General features: G+C 45.7%; 1 protein-coding gene across 1 annotated transcript in view; it reads right to left on the bottom strand.

The window, feature by feature from the left end:
* The window catches only part of LOC119464912 (cytochrome P450 4V2-like), a 240,576-nt gene that overhangs the window by 115,980 nt on the left and 102,454 nt on the right, over positions 1 to 22,142 (bottom strand). The window contains exon 3 of the mRNA XM_049655595.1: positions 5,646 to 5,731. Within this exon, the coding sequence (XP_049511552.1) occupies positions 5,646 to 5,731 (86 nt within the window). The remainder of the gene's footprint in view (positions 1 to 5,645; positions 5,732 to 22,142) is intronic.

Genomic DNA, 22,142 nt, shown 5'->3' with positions numbered 1-22,142 from the left:
GTGCTCCCGCTGATGCATGAAGTAGAACGATTGTGCATAAGTTCCGAAAAACTTGCTGCCGCGTGCACGTCACTAAGTCATCACACGATGACTTGGAGCACCAGTCAGGTAGAAACAACTTAATTTTCTACGGCATCCGTCACAACGTAAACGAATCATGGAAGAGTCTGAGAGAAACATTATCTCTTTTTGTTCTGAGAAGTTAAGTATATCTGTTGAGTCTGCGACCATTGAAAGAGCGCACAGACTAGGCAGATATGCGCCAAACAACAAGAAGCCCCTGATTGTAAAATTCGTGTATTTTAAGGATAACAACGGAATCCTTTCAAATGCCGAAAAACTAAAGAACACAGACTGGGCAATTAGCGAGGACTACTCGCCCAATGTCCTGGGAACAAAGAAAAAAAGCTTATACAGTTTGCTAAAGAGTGCGGAGGAAAACTGAAACTGCGCTTTAATAAACTACACTTGGATAAAAAGAAAAAAACTTTCATGTACAACACTGAAACAGACTGTATCACATGCGTAGACGAATTGCCATCACCATGCCCTTCAGATAACTCTTAAAAATTAATCAGGAGCCCTCCACTAAAGCGTGCCTCGAACCCACGAGCTGTTACTGAAAGTGACCTTGTTTGCGTTGTCATTAATTGTCGCAGTTTTAAAAACAACACTGATCAGTTTCTCTCGCTCTTAGAAATGACAAATGCACATGTGGTAATTGGAGCAGAGTCATGGCTGGACAGCACATGACCAATAGTGAAATATTTTCTTCATCCTATACCACATACCGGAAGGATCGCAATGCGCATCGTGGTGGTGTATTCATCCTTGTTCATAGCAGTTTGAAAAGCGTGTCGGTTAACGTAGATGGCGATTCCTGTGAATCTGTCTTGTGCAGGGTACATCTGGGTGATGGTACCTCATTAGCAGTTGGTTCTTTTTATAGGCCTCCTGGTTCTACCAGTCCAGCATATTTTTTTCAACTTAGCAACACATTATTAACTTTACACGCAACATACATTATCCTTACCGGAGACTTTAATATGCCTAGCGTCGAATGGTCTTCTTACCAACCAGTAATTTGCACTTCATCCCTTCTATATACCGCGTTCCGTGAAATGATCAATGCGCATTCATTATTCCAGTTTATTAAAACCCCTATACGAGACTCGGCGCTACGAGCGCTAACTTGTGCTAGACATATTTTTTGCATTGACCCCAGCTTAGTGTCCTCTGTAATTACGCTGCCAGGTATAAGCGACCCAGATATAGTTCTAGCAAAATTATCTTATAATGTTATGAAGCGGCAGCACACGCAATCCCGCAAACTATATTTTTACGAAAAAGGGGATTATGTGTCGTTATCATGGGAACTTGATGCGTTGTTTCCCGAGTTTATTTCACACGGACCGTCTGTGAATGTGGATTCCTTCTGGAAGTTGTTTAAAACAAAAATTTTATCTCTGACACACGCGTTCATCCAGTCCCGCTTCATTTCAGCAAAGCGTCGTGACGATAAGCGTTGGATGAATAGGCAGCTGCGAGCAATGGTCAACCGGCGGAAAATCCTATTTCGGAGATGCTGTGATTCGCCGGCACTAAATCTGTACTCCGAGATGACAAAACTAAACAAAAACCTACCCAAGGAAATACGCAAAGCAAAAAGGGCCTACTTAGCACACTTGGGCAGAGAATAAAGACAAACCCGAAGAAAGTCTGGAAATATGTTAAAAGCAACAGAAACACCGGTGCCACTTTACCTGAAATACTAGATGGAGTTGATTACGGCAAGGATTCACGGGGAAAAGCGAACTGTTTCAATCTCTATTTCCGATCGGTGTTTTCCATTTAGTAAACAAAACACGCCCCCTTCAAAATTTCAAGCAACCTGACATGAATGGATGATATAGAACTTTCTGAACGGGGAATCATGCTGTTATTGCAGAAAGTTAAACTTACATCTGCTTCGGGGCCCGACAACATTTCAGATTACATTCTGAAAAATTGTGCTGCTTCGGTTGCCTCCTATCTAGTTGTGCGGTTTCAGAAATCTGTAGAGATTGCTGAACCTCCTCATGACTGAAAAAGTGCCATTGTTGTTCCCATACACAAGAGTGATAATAGAAGTAAAACATGCAACTATTGGCCTATATATTTGACGAGCATGTCAGTGCAAAACACTAAAACACGTCATTTATACTCAGTTAATCAGCCATCTACAAAACAATAATTTTTTTTCTGTTCAGCACAACATGGATTTAGGTCAGGTTTCTCATGTGAAACACAGCTTGTAGAATTTACCCATTACATTTCCGCTTCCTTAAACTCTGCCGGTCGGGTAGATTTCATGTTTCGAGATTTTCGAAAGGCCTTCGATTTAGTTGGCTCACGACCTATTACTGCAGAACCTTTAACTTTTAAATATTCCTACTACACTCTTAACCTGGATTGAAGCGTATCTCATGGAAAGAAAGCAGTGCGTTTGTGAAGGTAGTTTGTGATTGTGTGATGGTAGTTTGATGGTGTAGTTTGTGATGGTATCAGTTCAGTAAGTGTGGGTGTATGTAGCCTCTGGTGTTCCGCAAGGGTCGGTTCAAGGCTCTCTTCTTTTTTTGATATTTATAAATGACCTTAGTAACTACATTTCAAGTACCGTTCGACTTTACGCTGACTGACCGCTGTGTCTACCGCGCCAAGCAGATGCATGATCTCAACTTATAAGTTCTTTGGAGTCATTTCTTCCACTGATTTATCATGGAAGCATGAACTCAACTCCGTGTACTCTTGGTGCCAAAAATGAATATGGCGCTGAATCTCTCGAAATGTAATTTGGTCCGGTTTACGAAAAAGAAACAATTCCTTCAAGCAGAATACTTCCTTTGTGGCACAGAAATATCTGCTGTCTCAACTTATAAGTATAGGTATTTTTTTCCACTGCTTTATCATGGATATTTATAAATATATGTTTATAACGTTAATTATATCACCGCGAAAGCCAGCCGCGCACATTAAACTTCCTCCGACGTAACTTTAAGCATAAGCTAAAGGAGTCTTTATATATTTCGAGTGTTCATCCTATACTCGAGTACGCTTGGGCCGCGTATGAAAGTTGGGATGGCCGTTACATGAAAACAGGCGAAAATATGTCAGACTCTCTTTCTTTTATAATGTTCTAAACAATAACACTGGCATTCAAAATAGAAATACATAAAGGAGCCCAGCTACATTTCCGCCCGCACTGATCACCCACTAAAGGCACGCGAATACAGTTACCGAATAACGCATTCAAATGTACCTTTTTTTCCACGAACTGTATGACTGGAAAGGTCTACCTGCGCAAATTGCTACTGCCCCTTCTAGATAATTTCTAACGGCGATACAGAACGACGTGTTAATATGAGTGCAATTTTGCTTGTCCTTGTATGTTTTATTCCTTTTGTTGATTATTCCCAACGATGTTAACCCAGATCACTATATTGAGATGTTCTTATTTTGTGCGTGCGTCACATGCTTGTTCATCTTTGTATATTAGTTTTTTTTTTTGCTCTTTACTCCCATAGTGCATAGGTATATCAGATGCTTTATATGCTTTATCATTTGCCTAACTTATGGTATATGTCTCTTGTTATTTATGATGTTCTTCCCTACAATAATGCCCTAGAGGGCGCTGTAGGTATTTATATAAATAAATAAATAAATAAATAAATAAATATGAATTGTATATAAATGTCAAATGCGTACAAAGGAGTTGGCGTTTTGGGCACGCAAAGCTGCATGCGAACGCCATTTCTGAAACTGCCTATTGCCACGCTATAACGATATACAAAAGTTGGTAATCATCTACTGGACAAGCGCCAACTACTTTTTGGCAAACGTAGTCGATCTCTCGCACTTCGAGACGAAGACGGGTCGCTCTCAGCCCGGTTGACGAGTGCTCGGGCCTGGGTGTTTGCTGTGTGCAGGGACCCAAAGGAGGGTGATAAGGCGATTAGGAGGGGGAGTTGATTCCAGCATTTTAGCAGCCGGGGAGTGGTTTTTGCAATTGGCATAATTACTGATTGCGGTTTTAGAATCTGAGAAAACATACTTAGCGGAGGACGCAGTGACGTCGTCGCTAGGCGAGTTTTTGCGAACGCTACGCGGGGAAACGAAAAGGTTAAACAGCTCCACTGTTAAAAGAATACAAAAAATGTCACAGTTTCGCCCTAAGGGCGAAGCAATGAATGCGATAGCAACACAGCAATGTCATACGAAGTAAGGTGAGCGGCTTTGGTAGCAATATGAATTGTAGTAAACATGAGCTGATTAAGTAAGCAGGTGTGCTGCGGCGTAATTAAACCGACATGAAGAGAGACTCGATGACCACGAGAAGGCGCGTGTGAAACGGTGGTGTTGATGAGAAGCGCTTCCCGTGGGCAGCACGTGCGAAGGGACACACCTGTAGCGCTGCACTGCCGACCCGGGCAGCATTGCATGTGTAGCGCGCGTTGGAAAATGTGGCCCGACTATTACTAACTGAATAAACAAGCGTGGTGTGAGCGCGCACAAACAAACATGAATAGATCACACTGAACGACTGCAAACAACGACTGTCAAAACGCTGGCACCAAGCGCATACGCCGCAGCGGGCGAAGGTACGTGCGGTCTATCGCTTCAACGGAAACTGAGCGGCGAATGCACGGCGCATAAAGGTCAGAGCCGTGTGGAGATAAGAACGGTGCGGACGAGCGACGAGCGCGGTTGTTGGCAGAGTAGAAGTGCGCCCCCCCCCCCCCCCCCCGCTCCCTCCGGCGCTGGCTTCCTGCTTCCTTGGTTGCGCGTGGGAGATGAGTGCGTTCACTCTCCGTGATAGCGCGCGTCCCCGCACGCTTCCGCTCGGGCATACGGCGCGCGGCGAAGATTTTATCTATAGGGAACCTCACGGCGACGACGACGGCGACGGCGACGCCGACGGCATAAATCCGGTTAAACTGCCCATATAATTGCTATGGTAATAAAAGAGCGAACGAATTTGTGGATTGCAGGTCCCATTCCTGTCAAACGGATGTCTCCTGCTCGTGATACGTGTGTTATTACGCCTTTTATCAAGTGTGGCGACACACCGACACGCATTGTAAATATCGCAGAGCATGTCCTGAAGCCTGGAAGGTCGCAGTTGCGTTTTGCCAAGTAATAGAAGGCATCACACGCACTAGAATGAAAGAAATTGGGAAGATAAAATGGCAACTACGACTTTTTGGTAAGCACCGCGAGGATTCGACCTCAAAAGCCACGGTGTGAACCACAAAGTGTGTCTTGCAACACCATGAACAAGATCGCCTACAATTGTTGGGCAACATTTTCGCTCAACTTTGCTGCCGTCGCACTGTGTGAAATCGCTGCTATTGCTGTGTTACGTAACAGTGAAAAACGGTAAATATGAAGTTAAGCATCGAGTTCGCTGACTGTTGGTAAACATGTTCTGCAGCGCGATCGGGCCCGTTTTTTTTAGCTCGTGAACGACTTTACCTCACTAGTGTTGAACCTATTACGTGCCAAGTACTCGTAAAGTGATTTTCATGGCTCTTCAGCAACGTGGTTAACGAGACATAGAAAGCTTCGCATAAACCGAAGTGATAAAACAAACCGCAGTCGCATCCTACCTTGTAAGAAGCCCATTGCCAATCCAATTCTTCATCATGGTATACAGGAATGACTTGTTTACGTTTTCCGTGCCAGACAGCACCCTCTAAAAGAAAATAAGAACAAAGAATTTTGTCAGCATAAATATGTGGTTCAAATTGTCTTATTTGTATTGTATTTTATTGTACTGTCTGTATTGTCTTATTTGCAAAAGTACATTGCACTACAGCATTGTATTCTCCAGTTTAACAGAAACTGCGGAAGACAACGCGCATTAGCGATGCCGCGAAGTGCAAGCATCGGGTCATCTATTCCACCCTCCGCAACAGCGAGAGAACCGGTACGTGATGGCAGCGGTGTAAACGCTTTCGCATGAGCAGAATGCGGTCATGCTGCAATGCGCGGATCTCCAACAGCGCCCCAACTCTCACACAAGCCCGCGCTTATGTGCCACGTCAACCTTCGGTTTGCAGATGACATTGTCCTATTCAGCAACAATGGGGACAAATTACAACAAATGATTGAGGACCTTAACCGAAAGAGTGTAAGAGTGGGGTTGAAGATTAATATGCAGAAGACAAACATAATGTTCAATAGCCTGGCAAGGGAACAAGAATTCAGGATCGCCAGTCAACCTCCAGAGTTTATAAAGGAGTACGTTTATCTAAGTCAATTACTCACAGGGGACCCTGATCACGAGAAAGAAATTTACAGAATATTAAAATTGGGTTAGAGTGCATACGGCAGGCATTGCCAAATCCTGACTGGGAGCTTATCACTGTCATTGAAAAAAAAAGTGTACAATCATTGCATTCTACCGGTGCTAACATATGGGGCAGAAATTCGAGGTTAAGAAAGAAGTTCGAGAACAAGTTAAGGACCACACAAAGAGCGATGGAACGAAAAATGTTAGGCCTAACGTTAAGAGACAGGAAGAGAGCCGTGTGGATCAGAGAGCAAACGGAGTTAGCCGATATTCTAGTTGACATTAAGAGTAAAAAGCGCTTAACCTTGCACTCGGCCGCGCAACGCTTGAAACAGCGAAGCTGGGAGATCGTAGCCCAGCATTTTCCGGAAGTGCGCGGGAACTTTTCATCTTATTGCTTATGATGATGGTAATTTCTTTTCGCGCGTCTCTGACTTGCAGCTGTCACTGCGCGCGGCTTAGCGCAGCTTGCAACATTGACGCCACGTTCCAGTGCCGACACCGCGTTCAGGAGACCTGCTCTGTGAATGCGTCTCTCTCTCTCTCTCTCTCTCTCTCTCGCTCTCATAGCGCGCAAAACCTCTTCACCTCGCAGCGCACGAGCGTACGAACGCGCCACCTGTGGACGAAGACGACGACGCTCGAACGCAATCATATGGTTCGCATAAATGCATGTTCTGCGAGCGTGGCTGTAAAGCCCAGTGGTTAAGACGCCCGCCTTGGGACCGGGGGCTCGGGGGTTTGAATCCCGCCTCGGCAACAGATTACTTTTCTTTCTTGGTAGTTTCTTGATACGCACCACAAATTACGGCTGTCTTAAAAAAGCTTCGCTATTAAAAATGGGGATCGGCAGGCCATGTACTGCGTAGGATAGATAACCAGTGGACCATTAGAGTTACAGAATCGACACCAAGAACAGGGAAGCGCAGTCGAGGTCGGCGGAAAACTAGGTGGGGTGATGAAGTTAGGAAATTTGCAGGCGCAAATAGGAAACAGGTAGCGCAACACAGGGGTAATTGGAGATCGCAGGTAGAGGCCTTCGTCCTGCAGTGGACATAAATATAGGCTGAAGAAGATGATCTGCCGCGTCCATTTTCGTAACCGCTCTTCAGAACCCGGGTTACGTCATCGCCAAGTTCTGTCTCATCTCAGGTCGCACTGAAACTGTGAACGCACAACTTGTATGGACTTGCCTAGAGTACTGACTGGCTTGCATTCTTCAATTGCAAGATTTTCCCTAGAAATTAGTTTAGTAGTTAATTTGCAAATGATATATAACTAATAGTTTAAACGGTTAACAAACATTCGCTGGTATGTCCTTCCGTTCTGTAGTAATTCTTTAGTCCAAACAAAAAAATAACAAGCATCTTTATCTTTGTTGCAGAGTTCCATGAGTATAATCACTTACGAACAGAGTGCTCTATTCACATCATAGACGGAGGAGGAGAGGGAAAAAATCACAGCATATCCACGAAGTGAACGATGATGAGTGGGCGAAGCACCGGGGGAGCATTCGGGTAAACCACAGCTACGGACGAGAGATAAAGAGAGCGCGCGTCGGGAACGAACGCCCTTGTGCAATGCAGCGCCCCTAGCTACGGACGAGAAAGAGAGCGCGCGTCGGGAACGAGAGAAAGAGAACGCGCGTCGGGAACGAACGCCCTTGTGCACCGCAGCGCACCTAGCTACGAACGAGAGAGAAAAACGCCGGAAGCGTTCTCCGGAAGCCGGAAGCTGGCTTCTGGAACCGGAAGCAGAACCGGAAGTGGAAACGGAAGTTGGCTTCCGGTTATACTATACATATACATATATATGTATATATGCGTATACATACATGCGTAGCGGTCTCCATGCCAACCAGAGCTACGGACTTACGCCATCTAGTGAACACTTCATAAAACTACAGGTGACTACATACTACATCGGAGGAAGGACAGACCCACGCCCTAAGGAGCTTCGCCCTTAAAAATCATGTGGGTACCACTCACTATGGGAATCGACGTAATTAGCGAAGCTTTCTGTGCTTTTGGTTTATTCGATGACAATTAATGGGGATGCTGACTGCGAACGTTTAAATTATTCAGCATTTTGAGCAAGACGAGAGTGTTGAGTTGATGTTAAACGCTATCTAATGTGCACCACTGCTGTTGTTCTGTTCAGTACACAGCGATACGTGTTTGCTTGAGGCGTTGTTCGCCATTGTGTTTAGTACAGTAGCTGTCTGGGCGAGTCGGTACATCTGCATTATTACTTACAGCACCAAAGAATCAACAGGGACAAAGAAGAAAGACGAAACACGAGCGCTGACTAAAAGCTTATTGCTAACAAACACGATATGAGGTAGGCCTCTGAAATGAGGCGGGTCTTCTCATTTTTCTGTTTAAATTTCAGAGGCCTACCTCATCAGTATATGTCGTGATAGGTGCGTCAAACAGGCGTCACTGGCGCTATAAACAACAAAGAAAATGTTTTGGGGATATATCTAACCGTTAAGTTACAAAAGACCGGCAACACAAGATAGTGGGATTCCACTATCTTGTGTTACCGGTCTTCTGTATTGTTTCGCTCTTTGGTTGAGTGTAATGGATGGTGTGCGGGTGTGCGTATGCGTGAATTTTCCCCTTTATATCGTGTTCGTAAGCAATAAATAAACTTTTAGTCCTGAGTCAGCGCTTGTGTTTCGTCTTTCTCCTTTGCCCCTGTTGGGTCGTTCGCGCTGTTAGTAATAATGCCATTGTCTTTAACCTCCGAGCAGGTTCTAATTATTATTGTCATTGCCTAACATGACATATCACGTCGTTAGAAGAGTTAATCTTTAATTTAATTATGGGGCTGGTACGAGCCAAAACCACAATCCGTTTATGAGGCACACCATAGTGGCACACTACGGATTACTGTTAACCCCCTGGTGTTCTTTTACGAGCACCTAAGCACACGAGCGGTTTTTTTTTTCGCCCCCACCTAAACGCGGCTGCCGCGGTCGGGATCGAAACCATTACCCCGAGCGATGCCACAGCCGCAAAGCTACCACAGCGGGCACAGAAGTACTTATTTATTTATTTATTTATTTATTTATTTATTTATTTATTTATTTATTTATTTATTTATTTATTTATTCATTCATTCATTTATTATACCCTCAGGGTACATTGCAGAGCGGAGGGGCAAGGTAAATACAGAGGCAACTCATAGGGGCAATAGAAAAAATACAAATAAGCAGAAACTTCCGAAGAAAACGTCAAAGCTAAACACGTGGAAGTCAATAGTTAATAAAAAGAAGAAAAAAAGGAAGGAAGACAAAAAAAGAGTAAAAAAAGAATTGAATTGACCCGGAAGTGTTAGATAATTACCTGAAGATGATGATGATGTATGGGGTTTAATGGCGCAAGGGCCAGATATGGCCAAAGAGCGCCAGGCACGTGGTGATGAGTTTTCAATGAGACGTTTATGCGATGCAAATATTTGCTGTGAACGCTGGATGTAGCATGGCTGTAAAGGGCCTAAAATCAGTCGCTGCAACTTTCATAAAATATATCAGTATTAAAATAATGGCAATGAGTGCAGGTTTTCGCTATGACTATGAATGTGTTGTTATGAAGGAATGGTGTAAAAACACCTTGATGACATTAGCACAAGTGCCTCATCAAGGTCCTTGAACCTAAGGGGTGGGAGGCAGGTGCTCTACAAAAGTGATGTCGCAGCAGTAACCTCTATTAAGAGGGTATGCTACGAATACCTTGGTCTCATAACTGGCAATTTACCAACATCATGTAAAAATCTCAAAACTACTTTACTGTCAAAAATCGGTTCTATTCCGAGAAACATTGCAGGGTGAACGGGAATGTGTTGTCTCTATGCAGCGGAAAAATACTTTTTCCTCTGATCTTCTAATTCCCGACATTCTAACAAGATGTAAAGGACCATCAGCGCCTCGCCCCATCTATCACAGACAGGAGGTGCATCATTGGTCAGCAAGTAGGAGTGAGTGCCATATGTGTGCCCTATCCTAAGACGACAGAAAATAACCTCGGTATGTCGTACTTTCGTTATAGGTGGCCAGTTTCCTAGGTTTGGCTTAATAACATGTAATTTATTATGGGTTTCAGCGTCCCATGTGTGTTGCCAGTAGCTCCTAATTTTCTTGCGTAAGAAAGGTTTCAAGTCTGTGGCAGGGATTGCTACGGCAGAATTGCTCAGATTTTTAGTGGATGTAGCAACATGGTCGGCAAGCGTATTACCCTCGATGCTTCTGTGTCCAGGAACCCAGCATATGATGACATGCTGGTTAGACATATATGTTGTGCACAAGATTGAATAAAGATCATTGAGTATAGGATTCTTCCGTTTATAGAATGTCATTAGAGATTTTACAACGCTGAAAGAGTCTGTAAATATAACGGCTTTTGGTAGCTTTGTTTTCTTAATATGCTGTACAGCCGACATTACTGAGTATGCCTCTACAGTGAAAATACTTGTTTCCGGGTGCAGGACATTCGACTTCGAAAATGATATGCCAACGGCTGCATAAGACACACCAGTATGAGACTTAAATGCGTCAGTGTAAAATTCTGGGGACGAATATTTTGCCTGAAGTTCGAGAAAATGCATACGAATATGTGCTTCTGGAGCGTGTTTTGTAACATCTACGAACGATGTGTCACATTCTATGGCCTGCCAGTGGCACGGCGGCAAGAGTTTCGCTGGAGGAATTAAATGATGATCGAGAAGTGGGATGCCCATTTCTTTGCTGAGCTCCCTTACACGCAACAAAAAGGGTTGTCTCGCGGCAGATCGGTTCTGGAAAAGTACTGCACATGATATATCGTTTATGGTCGAATGTGAAGGATGTGCACAGTTTGAATGCACTTTTAGAAAATATGTAAAACTGCAGTAGGATCTCTGCAGTTGCAGAGACCACTGATTAGACTCTACGTAGAGGCTTGGAATCGGACTTGTCCTAAAGGCACCGGTGGCGAGGCGAATTCCTAAATGATGAATTGGGTCCAGCATTTTCAAGGCACTAGGTGCAGCCGACTGATAAACTATGGAGCCGTATTCTAAGCGTGTACATACGAGGCACTTGTGCAAGGTCATAAGTAGAGGCCAGATTTTAGGCAAATGCTTTTTTGTTCCTTTCGCTTCTATCGCCTCACTTTGATATATGAGCATGAATTAGATGTTAAGAAGGGCTTTCACAGTGTTTTTATAGTGCCTATAGATGCCTATTTTGGCGTTTGTGCCTAAATGCCTATTTTCAATATGGGCGCCTTTATGAACACTATTTAGCCTCAAGTTTCGCTTTCGAGTGCAGTTAGAGACCGTTATTCATGTTACCTGGCAACATTGACTGTTCGGAACTCTATGCGGTTTAACCTAGTCCTTTAGTTCAACCAACTCCCTGAAAACAACTGCTATTGCAGCATTGAAATGGGACGCGCCGGCCAGAATACGCCGCCGCGCTGACATTGCGCGAGCGGTTGGCGAATGCGAAACCGCGGAGAGGCCATCAGGGGACAGAAGAGTGAAGAGCAAAAGAAGAAAGAAAAATGAGATGTGCACGCGGCTTTTTTTTTTTGTAATTTACTTTTTAAGGTGTTCACCGCCGTCGGGCGTTTCTTCTCAGCGTATGAGAGAGAGAGAGAGAGAAATAACATTTATTAGCCCCGAAGGAAGTAAAGCCCAAGTCCGGGCCTCCTGGTAGGCTCATGCCTCCTGGCCCAGAACGTTCTTGACGTGCTGCACCAGAAGCTGCCACCATAGTTTTTCAAACCTTCGTGGGGTCCACTCCTCCCAGCTGCCAGGACGCTGGTTGTGTGGTAATTTGGAAAGTGTTGTCTTTTTGAAGATGGCGTTTGCAGGGCACTCCCACAAGATGTGTTTATTTGATGGATAGGCCCCGCACTGTTTACAAGTGGGGGAGCCTGGGTCCCTGTTAATATAATGCGTATAGTGTGGTGTGAGCAATGTGTGTGTTTGTGCTTTTCGTATGATTGAGGCGTCCTCTCTCGAAGGCGTGTAGAATGGTGTGTTGAGAATTGTTGATGCTTCCCTGCCAGACTTCAAAATATGTATCCTTTCTTTCCGCCGCATCTTCTGCTCTTTTCTGGGGTTGTATCTTCAACAGGCCAAAGGATAGGAGGTCCCCGTAAGAGATCATTCTCAGTGACAAGAGGCACAATCTTGAATCCAAAAATCTGGAGATGGTGGTAGTTTGCTATTGTTTCCACAATCTTCACAGTGATTCTTAGACTACGTTCCGCGTGCTCTCCAAACAGATATCTTCAAACGTGTGCACTTCAAATGGGTGGAAGTGTATTTAGCAGTGTTGGGACGTCTGGCCTGTACAATTCGGATAATGTCATTGTATATGAGGAAATTGCGAAGAGTTAATTGTACCTAACAGTCCTCATGTAAGAGTATGCTAATTTCTTAATAAATCGTAGTCTCTCTTGCATTTGTTATTTGTCTGTTTTTGTTGTGTCTTAATTTAATTGCGTCAGGCAGACATAAAGTATCGGTTTTTTAATCAGTATTCCCAGCTTTCAAGTATTCTTTTTCATGCATGTTTCATTATATGCGACGCTCGAGTACAGTGGCCATTGAACATGAATATGAGCAGTGTGCTTGTTATGAATTAAGCCAATTGATCGTCATTAGTCCAGCAGTTCTATGGGACAATTGCACGGCTATGTTTAACTGTTGGCGCCTTTGTGCCATCATAGACAATAACATTTCTTGTTTTCCTGTCGTAGATATAGGCCGCGCACGTCGTCGTTTTAAAATATGTGCATTTCTATAAAAAATTATTGTGCCTATATTTACGACATTTGAGGCCTAAAACGTTGTTTTGCCTGCCTATTTTTGGCGCCTAAAACGCACTTTTTTAATGCCTAAGGATCCGGCCTCTAGTCATAAGGCACTTCTTGTCACTGCCCCAGCTTGTGTGTGACAGAACTCTTAGTAGGTTCATTGTTTTTAGGCATTTTCTTTTGATGTATTTTATGTGGGCAATGAACGTTAGCCTGGAGTCTAGTAGTACGCCCAAGAATTTGTGCTCGCTCTTCACCTGTAGACGTTCCCTATTAAGTTCTATGCTTGGTTGTGGAACCAAGCCTCTCTTCTTCGAGAAAAGAACGCATGTACTCTTTGTAGGATTTATTCTAAACCCATTTTCGTCCGCCCATTTAGAAATCTTGTTTAAACCAACCTGCACTTGCCGTTCGCAAATTGCAAGGTTACAAGACTTAAAACCTATCTGGACGTCGTCTACGTAAACTGAGTAAAACATTCTATGCGGTATTGCTGAGCGCAAAGAATTCATTTTCACAATGAGCAACAAGCAGCAAAGCACCCCACCTTGAGGAACGCCAGTCTCCTGGATGAATGGCCTAGACAGAGCAGTGCCAACTCTCACACGGAATGTGCGCTTAGACAGGTAGCTCTCGATTATGTTTAGCATGTTTCCGCGGATACCCATCGAAGAAAGATCCTGCAAGATTCTATATGGCCAGGTAATGTCGTAGGCTTTTTCCAAGTCAAAAATACAGACAAGAAGAATTGTTTGTGTATAAACGCATCTCCTATATATTTGACTCTATGCGGACAAGGTGATCTGTCGTTGACCTATCTTCCCTGAAACCGCACTGCTACGGATCCAGTAATTTGTTGGTTTCTAAATAGTGAATTAGGCGCCGGTTTATCATCTTTTCAAGGAGCTTGCACAGACAACTAGTTAGTGCTATTGGTCTGTAGCTACTGGCCAAGGATGGTTCTTTTCCTCCTTGAGGATGGGAATTACAATGGCTTCCCTCCAAGAAGACGGAACGTACCCTGCTTCCCATATGCGTTAAACAGTGAGAGGAGCGTCATTAGAGTTTCAAGATGTACGTGCTTGATCATTTCATATGAGATGCGATCAGGTCCTGGCGCAGACATTGCCGCGCGCAGTTCAGGCATACTGAAAAAACTGTTGTACCCTTCAGTGGGCCTGCATTTGCGTTCGAGTGGCTTTCTTCCTATTATCTCTTTATGTCTCAAGAATGTTTGCGAGTAGTGTGCAGAACTAGATACGAGTTCAAAGTGGACCCCAAGAGAATTCGCTTGATCCTCTATGCTGTTCCCTTGGTTATTTACTAACGGCATCGAGTGTGTCTGTCGTCCTTTTATCTTCCTCACCCTGTCCTAAGCTTTTTTTCTCATCTGTATATGAGTTAATGCCTGTTAGGTACTTCTCCCAGCTTTCCCTTTTCGCCTGTCGGCGTGTTCTCCTTCCCTGGGACTTAATGCGCTTGAAGTTAATCAAGTTTTCTGCAGTTGGAGACTCTCGTAAAAGCCCCCAAGCTTTCTTTTGATTTTTACGCGCCTTCCTACATTCCTCATTTCACCAGGGAACGCGTCGCTTATTAGAAGATCCATTTGTTTGCGGGATGGACTTAGAAGCAGCAACAATAACGAATGCTGTGAAGTACGCCACTGCGTCATCAATGCTGAAGGCTGCGATGTCATCTCGTTTCAAACGTGTACATTTTCGAAAGCTTTCCCAGTCGGCTGTATCGAGTTTCCATCTGGGTATATGTGGAGTATATTCTACCTGTTTCGTGAGGTTTAGGACTATTGGGAAGTGATCACTGCCGTACGAATTTTTGATCACCCTCCAATCTAAATATGGCATCAGGGCTGCAGAGGATATGGCTAAGTCTATCGAGGAATAAGAGTGATGTGTGGTACTATAAAATGTGGGATCCTTCTTATTCAATAGAACCGCACCAGAACACAAAAGAAAGTTTTCAATTACACGGCCCCTTGCGTCGCACCGCGGGTCACCCCAGAGAGTGTTATAAGCATTAAGGTCTCCTGTCAATATGTATGGCTTGGGGAGCTGATCTATTAGTTTCTCAATCTCTCTAAGCTCCAGACGAAAATCGGGTGGGACATAGAGAGAGCAGACGGTCACAAGCCTGTCAAAAAGTATAGCTCTAATGACTACTGCCTCTAAATTTGTTTGTAGGCGCAGGTGTTGGCAAGCAACAGACCTCTGTGCTATAATTGCAACACCACCAGATGCCGCGAGGCCATCCTCACGGTCTTTTCGGAATATGGAATATTGTTTCAAAAACTTGTTTGGGTGGATTTTAGATGTGTTTCCTGTACGCAGAATCACCGTGGTTGAAATTCGTATAGGAGTTTTTTGACGTGGTCTAAATTATGCATAAGCCCTCTGGTATTCCATTGAATTATTTGGGTATCCATTTTCGTAAGATATAAACAGAGCTATCTGCGTACAAGGAAATTATACGCTTATGAAGCTTTTCCTTTTCTTGAACGGTCAAGTGAGCCGCGTTGCTCCTTCGACGCTGAGAACGCCGAGGAGCATTGTGTAGTGTCCATTGCCTCGGAAGAGGCACTGGATGCCCGCTTGTGCAGGCTTTGCGACCTTGCTAGAGGCCTCGCCACGCGTGGAGAGGCTCCCTGACCCGACAGCCCAGAGGTAGAAGGGTCCTGTTTGGAGGGGGCGGAGTAGATTTACCCACTGCCGCCAAGGGGACAGATGGCACAACCGCCGGCTCACTGTGCGTGGGCCGAAGGGGTGCCTGAGGCTGCTGCGGTGCTGCCCCTTTACGCGCCGTATCAGCGTATCTTGTGCCTTTCAGGAATGACATGCGTTTCCGTGCTTCCCCGAATGAACTGTTTTCTTTTACTTTCAGTGCAATATCTTTTTCTGTTTTCCAAGACGGGCACGAGCGCGAGTACGCGGCATGCCCGCCATCACAGTTCACACAGTGGAGTGCATTTTCGCAGTTTTCATAAGAGTGGTCCTTCGATCCGCACTTGGGACAGGTGAGCTGGCCTCAGCATGTTTGTGAACCGTGACCATATCTCTGGCAGTTGAAACATCGTCGGGGGTTAGGAATATACGGGCGTACTCGGATCTTTGTGTAGCCTGTCACGAGCGTTTCGGGAAGAATGCTGGATCCAAAAGTTAATACTATGTGCTTAGTCGGTATTTCTTTGTTGTCACGTTTAATCTTAATTCTCTGGACGTTTAGGACATTGTCGTCCTTCCAGCTCTCGAACAGTTCAGCGTCAGTCAACTCAAGCAAGTCATCCTCCGATACCACCCCTCGGACGGTATTCATCGAACGATGTGCAGTCACAGTGATTGGAACGTCGCCAAAGGTTTTCAGGTTGGATAGCTTTTCATAGTGGATTGTGTCTCCGACTTCAATAAGCAGATCCGCACTTGTCATTCTCGTGACTTTATGGCCTGGCCCTAGTGTTTCTCCTGGGCACTTCGCAAGTAGGAACGGGGACAGCTCTCTTACTGGTTTTCCTGACATGTCGCTATGTATAACATTGAAGCGCGGAAACGTTTCCTTGCTCTGTACAAAAATCTTCAAGTTTGCTTCGGTGCACCCCCTCTTCAGGGAACGATCAGGTGTCAATGAAGAGAACTGTGTAGCCATAAATTTTGGTATGCGTTCGGCAGCGGTGGCAGCCACCCACCACCGAGTCCGACAAGGGGACGCTACAAGACGTATGAAAATAAGTTTGCAAGCGCCAGCTGTACACCGCCGCTATAACACAATGTGACATCACCCAAGGTTGGGTAGAACACACAAGGTTAACCCAGGCCACCAGGAAACAGGAACGGAAGTCATGGAAGAGAGGAGGTGACAGGAAAGTGAGAAAGAGGAGAGGAAAGCAAAAAGGTTGAAGAGGGGGATAGGAAAGAGTCACTGCCGATTTCCCCCGGGTGGGTCAGTCCGGGGGTGCCGTCTACGTGAAGCGGAGGCCAAAGAGGTGTGTTGCCTCCGCCGAGGGGCCATAAAGGTCCGAACACCCGGCATCGGCTCAACCCCCAGGATCCTCTTTTCCCCGGACACGGCTAAGCCGCGCACGGCTACACGCGGGAGAGTCCTACCCTCGTGTGCTCGGGTACGTGGTGTCGCAACACACCAAACGCCTGCTGACGCAGACGCCCCTGCGGGGATGATTACCTGAAGAATACATGAAAAAAAAAACATGGCAAAACATGGCATCCAAAAAGATAAGAATGGTAAATAGAAACTTCGAAAGCGTAGAAAAAATACATGGCGTAACATAAAAAGAAAGGGGGAAAACCTACCCTATAAAAACACAAGGCATAACATAAAATTATGGCATAAGAGCACTTATTATGCAGAACAATCTTTCAATCACAACATTAATTTATAAAATGAAACATTGAAGTGTGTTTTTTAAGTTTATCGGTGTCAGTTATGCTTTTAAGTGATGCCGGTAAGTTATTCCAATCTTTGCTGGTTTGAGGAAGAAATGAATATGAAAAGCCGATGCCGTTGCAGCGCGGAATGTTTACCTTTTGGCGGTGGTTAATGCGAGATGAAATGTGTGGCAGCGGTTGAACAAAGATAGAACGTAAATATGCGTCGTGATAGTAGATGTTATGAAAAAGACATAGGTGAGATAGTTTTCCACGGGTTCATAACAGCGGGAGGTGTAGGAGAGAGAGAGAGAGAAGTAACATTTCTTAGCTGCGAAGGAACTAAAGCCCAAGTCCGGACCTGCTGGTAGGCTCATGCCTCCTGGCCCAGCACTTTCTTGACCTCCTGCACCAGAAGCGGCCACCATACTTTTTCAAAACTTCGTTGGGGAGTGGTCCACTCCTCCCACCCTTATAAAATTTTTGCTGAAAGTCTGATTAATAGCTGTATAGAATTATCATCAAACATACCAGAAATTGTGGTTACATTGTGATGCTTTTTTGTGATGAGTACTTGATAACTTTCTGCATATATTAGGCCACCGCGTTTCTGATGCATTCTTGATTACTCCATTTGTGCTGCTTTCTTGATTACCACATTTCGGAAAGGCTTAGATCATTAAACACAGTAGTTACTGCATAAACTGATAGATGGCGCTCAAAAAAAGTTTCCTTTTGTTCTAGTACGAGGCAACGAGAATAACCTCATGGCACCTCAAACATCCCTTACTCCACGTACACTTCCACACAAACACTGCTTGTGCTGCCCACGCAATGACATTTGCTTAACTGTACATATAGCCATGAAGTTTTCACCACCAGTACGGGGCCAGTGGGAGCGCCTCTTGTCTACTAAATAAAGCAATAAATCTCAACAGAATGCTTGTAACCATACAGTGAGCTAATAGGCACGTCAACAGCACACGTACCTGGTAATATAAAACCGCAATATACAGGGTGTTTCAACGAACACTTTCAAAAATTCTGAAAAGTTGCCTGTGGCAGATAGCACAATTCTACTTCATGAGCTGGTCTACTAGAAGAGGCGGACATTACTTGCACAGGAAATTGAAATGCATAATCGAATAATTAACATAAATTCACTAATTAAGTTTTTAACTAATTACCTGATGGCCCATATTGCAATTTACAAATTGTAGCGGTGGAGTTCGCAAGGTGGATCCACTTGAAATTAATTCTCAGATTGGCACCAGTTTCGAGATATTAATTCCCGAGCTTTGCGGGAAAATGCATTGGCGTTCCAGTTAGTTTCTTAACAAAACGTCGCTTTATGCATTGAAGCACAAAATTAACTGGAACGCCAATGCATTTCTCCGCAAAGTTCGGGAATTAATACCTCGAAACTGGTGCCATCCTGAGAATTATTTCCAAGTGGATCCGCCTTGCGAACTCCACGGCTACAATTTGTAAATGGCAATATGGGCCATCAGGTAATTAGTTAAAAGCTAAATTAGTGAACTTTTGTTAATTATTTGATTATGCATTTCAATTTATTGTGCAAGTAATGTCCGCCTCTTCGAGTAGACCACCTCATTAACTAGAATTGGGCTATCTGCCACAGGCAACCTTAAATAAATTTTGAAAGTGTTCGCTGAAACACACTGTATATATACACGCACTTCAATTAGCGGTCACTAATTATTAGCATGGTCGCGTCGCTGACTTAAGCCTCTCTAAGGCTCTCGCTTCTAAGCAGTTGCGAATGGATGGCGCGTCACAAAACGACCACTATCGTTTACAAAATAAATACTGATGAGATTGCTCGAAAATGTTCTTGCCTAATTTCGCTCAGAAATGAAAAAAATCACAGCATATCCACGGGGTGAATGATGATGAGTGGGCGAAGCTCCGGAGGGAATCATCGGATCTCCCGCTTAAGGGGACGCTAGAACAAACGCGTTAGAAACGTGCAGTACTCTCTAGTAAGGGGGAGCGGCCACAGCGTCTTACGTAGCCATTTACACATGCCGGAACGTGCACCGCGTTTGCCGACGCCATAACATGACTGCTGAGAGAGTATACCCCCGTATTCATAAACGCTCCTCGACTTGAACTTGACTTGCCACCGCTTTGGGCAGCGCGTTCGAAACGCGTTGAAGGTAAGGCGGAGAGGCCACAGCGTCTTACACCAGCTTCTTACACGGGCCGTAACGCGCTAGCACAAACGCGTTAGAAACGCGCTAGAAACGCGGCCTTTCGTTAATGTTGGGTATTTATTGCCATCGTGGTGCGTGTGTCCATGTCCGCTTCGTGGCGTAGTGGGCTAACGCCGCGCGCTCGGAAGCGAGGGGTCCCTGGTTCGATTCCGCGCTACGGACACAACTTCGGAATTTTTTTTTCTCATTTTTCTCAGACTGGTTACACACTACTACTACGACGACGGGGACGAACGGGTGCCGCAATAAGGAGCTTCGCCCCTAAAATATTGTCGCAGTTTCACCCGAAAGGCGAAGCATCAGTTGCAATAGCAAATTAGTAGAGAGCTATACGGAGTAAGGATGGTAGTTTTTTCAGCTGTATAAACTTGGACATGCAGCAGCACCGGCAACGCGCAGAGCTGTTGTCGACGCCGTCGGCGATTTTCCCGCGTTCGCACCGAACGCGCGCGGCGTTTTTATATAAATACGCATTTGGTGCCGCAGCTAAACGTCGCCTCCCCTCCCTCCTGTCCCCCCACAGCCTTTCGCGTGACCTAAAAGGTCGCGTTTGCTCTCTATATATATGAAAAAGAGGAAAGAGAGGCTTAATTCTGCAGCCCTTGAGGGAGCACGGCGCAGAACACGCGTTTGGTCTCCGACGTGCGTTCGCTCCCCGTGAAAGCGCGCGTCCCTCACGGCCTTTCACTCACATATACAGCGTCCGGAGCCCGGTGACGTTTTCATCGCCGTTGACGTCATACGAAACCTCACGGAGAAGGCGACAGCGACGAGGACGGCAGAAATCCGCTTTGGAGTGTCCATATAATTGTTATCGCAATAAAACCGGCTGCTATGCGGCAGCGTGCATAAACCGCTGCGAAGCGGTACGTGTCCGAGCCGGCTCAGGTGTACAGGTGCGGCCACGGCGGCTTGCCGCGCACCGTTTGCCGTTCGCGGGCGGCGATGACTGTTATGCTCGCGAACGGCAGAGGATCAGATGAGTCCTGAATTTAACCGGCAGCCGTACAGTGACTTGGTCAATCAAAGACAGAAGAGCAGTCACTCTGTCATATCGCCGGCAGCCTTTTCCGCCGTTGATCACTCGGGGGCCGACATCGTCGCTAGGCCTTTTCCAGTTACCTTCGTAGCTCTATCAAGCTCACGGCGCTTCGCAACGAGCTACCGACAGGCAGCAGCTGCAATATTCTGTTACCGCTGTTGCCACTTTACCATATCCTCACAATAATTTCACACAAAGAAGAAAAATGTCACAGTTTCGCCCTAAGGGCGAAGCAATGAATGCGATAGCAACGCAGCAATGTCATACGAAGTAAGGTGAGTGGCTTTGGTAGCAATATGAATTGTAGTAAACATGAGCTGATTAAGTAAGCAGGTGTGCTGCGGCGTAAGTAGACCGACATGAAGAGAGACTCGATGACCACGAGAAGGCGCGTGTGAAACGGTGGTGTTGATGAGAAGCGCTTCCCGTGGACAGCGCGTGCGAAGGGACACACCTGTAGCGCAGCACTGCCGACCCGGGCAGCATTGCATGTGTAGCGTGCGTTGGAAAATGTGGCCCGACTATTACTAACTGAATGAGCAAGCGTGGTGTGAGCGCTCACAAACAAACATGAATAGATCACACTGAATGACTGCAGACAACGACTGTCAAAACGCTGGCACCAAGCGCATACGCCGCAGCGGGCGAAGGTACGTGCCGTCTATCGCTTCAACGCAAACTGAGCGTGAGTGGCGAATGCACGGCGCATAAAGGTCAGAGCCGTGGGGAGATAAGAGACGGTGCGAGCGAGCGACGAGCGCGGTTGTTGGCAGAGTAGAAGTGCGCCCCCCCCCCCCCCCCGCTCCCTCCGGCGCTGGCTTCCCGCTTCCTTGCTTGCGCGTGGGAGATTGAGTGCGTTCGCTCTCCGTGATAGCGCGCGTCCCCGCACGCTTCCGCTCGGGCATACGGCGCGCAGCGAAGATTTTATCTATAGGGAACCTCACGGCGACGGCGACGACGACGGCGACGGCGACGCGGACGGCATAAATCGGTTGAAGTGTCCATATAATTGCTATCGCAATAATATGCGGAGATATGCGCGGCGCTGTCGACTGCGATGTCTGCACAGCTGAGCGGGTTCACCGTGCACCGTATGTAGCCGTGCACTGCAGCTGAGTTTGTCAAGTATACGGAGCTATACGTATTTGGTGCCGCAGCTAAACGTCGCCTCCCCTCCCTCCCGTCCCCCACAGCATTTCGCGTGACGGATCTCTCGTTGGTGCTCAACGTTTGACAGTAGGCATCGCTTTTCATATAATGTACAATTCACGCATCGCTTTATCTAGCGGAAATTATTTTGCAAACCGACGTATGTCACCGGTGGGCTAGTGC

This window comes from Dermacentor silvarum, chromosome 9 (genome assembly GCF_013339745.2).
Source record: "Dermacentor silvarum isolate Dsil-2018 chromosome 9, BIME_Dsil_1.4, whole genome shotgun sequence".
Classification (NCBI taxonomy): Eukaryota; Metazoa; Arthropoda; class Arachnida; order Ixodida; family Ixodidae; genus Dermacentor; species Dermacentor silvarum.
Note: the sequence above shows the minus strand (reverse complement) of the source record. Positions and strands in the feature narration are given on the sequence as shown.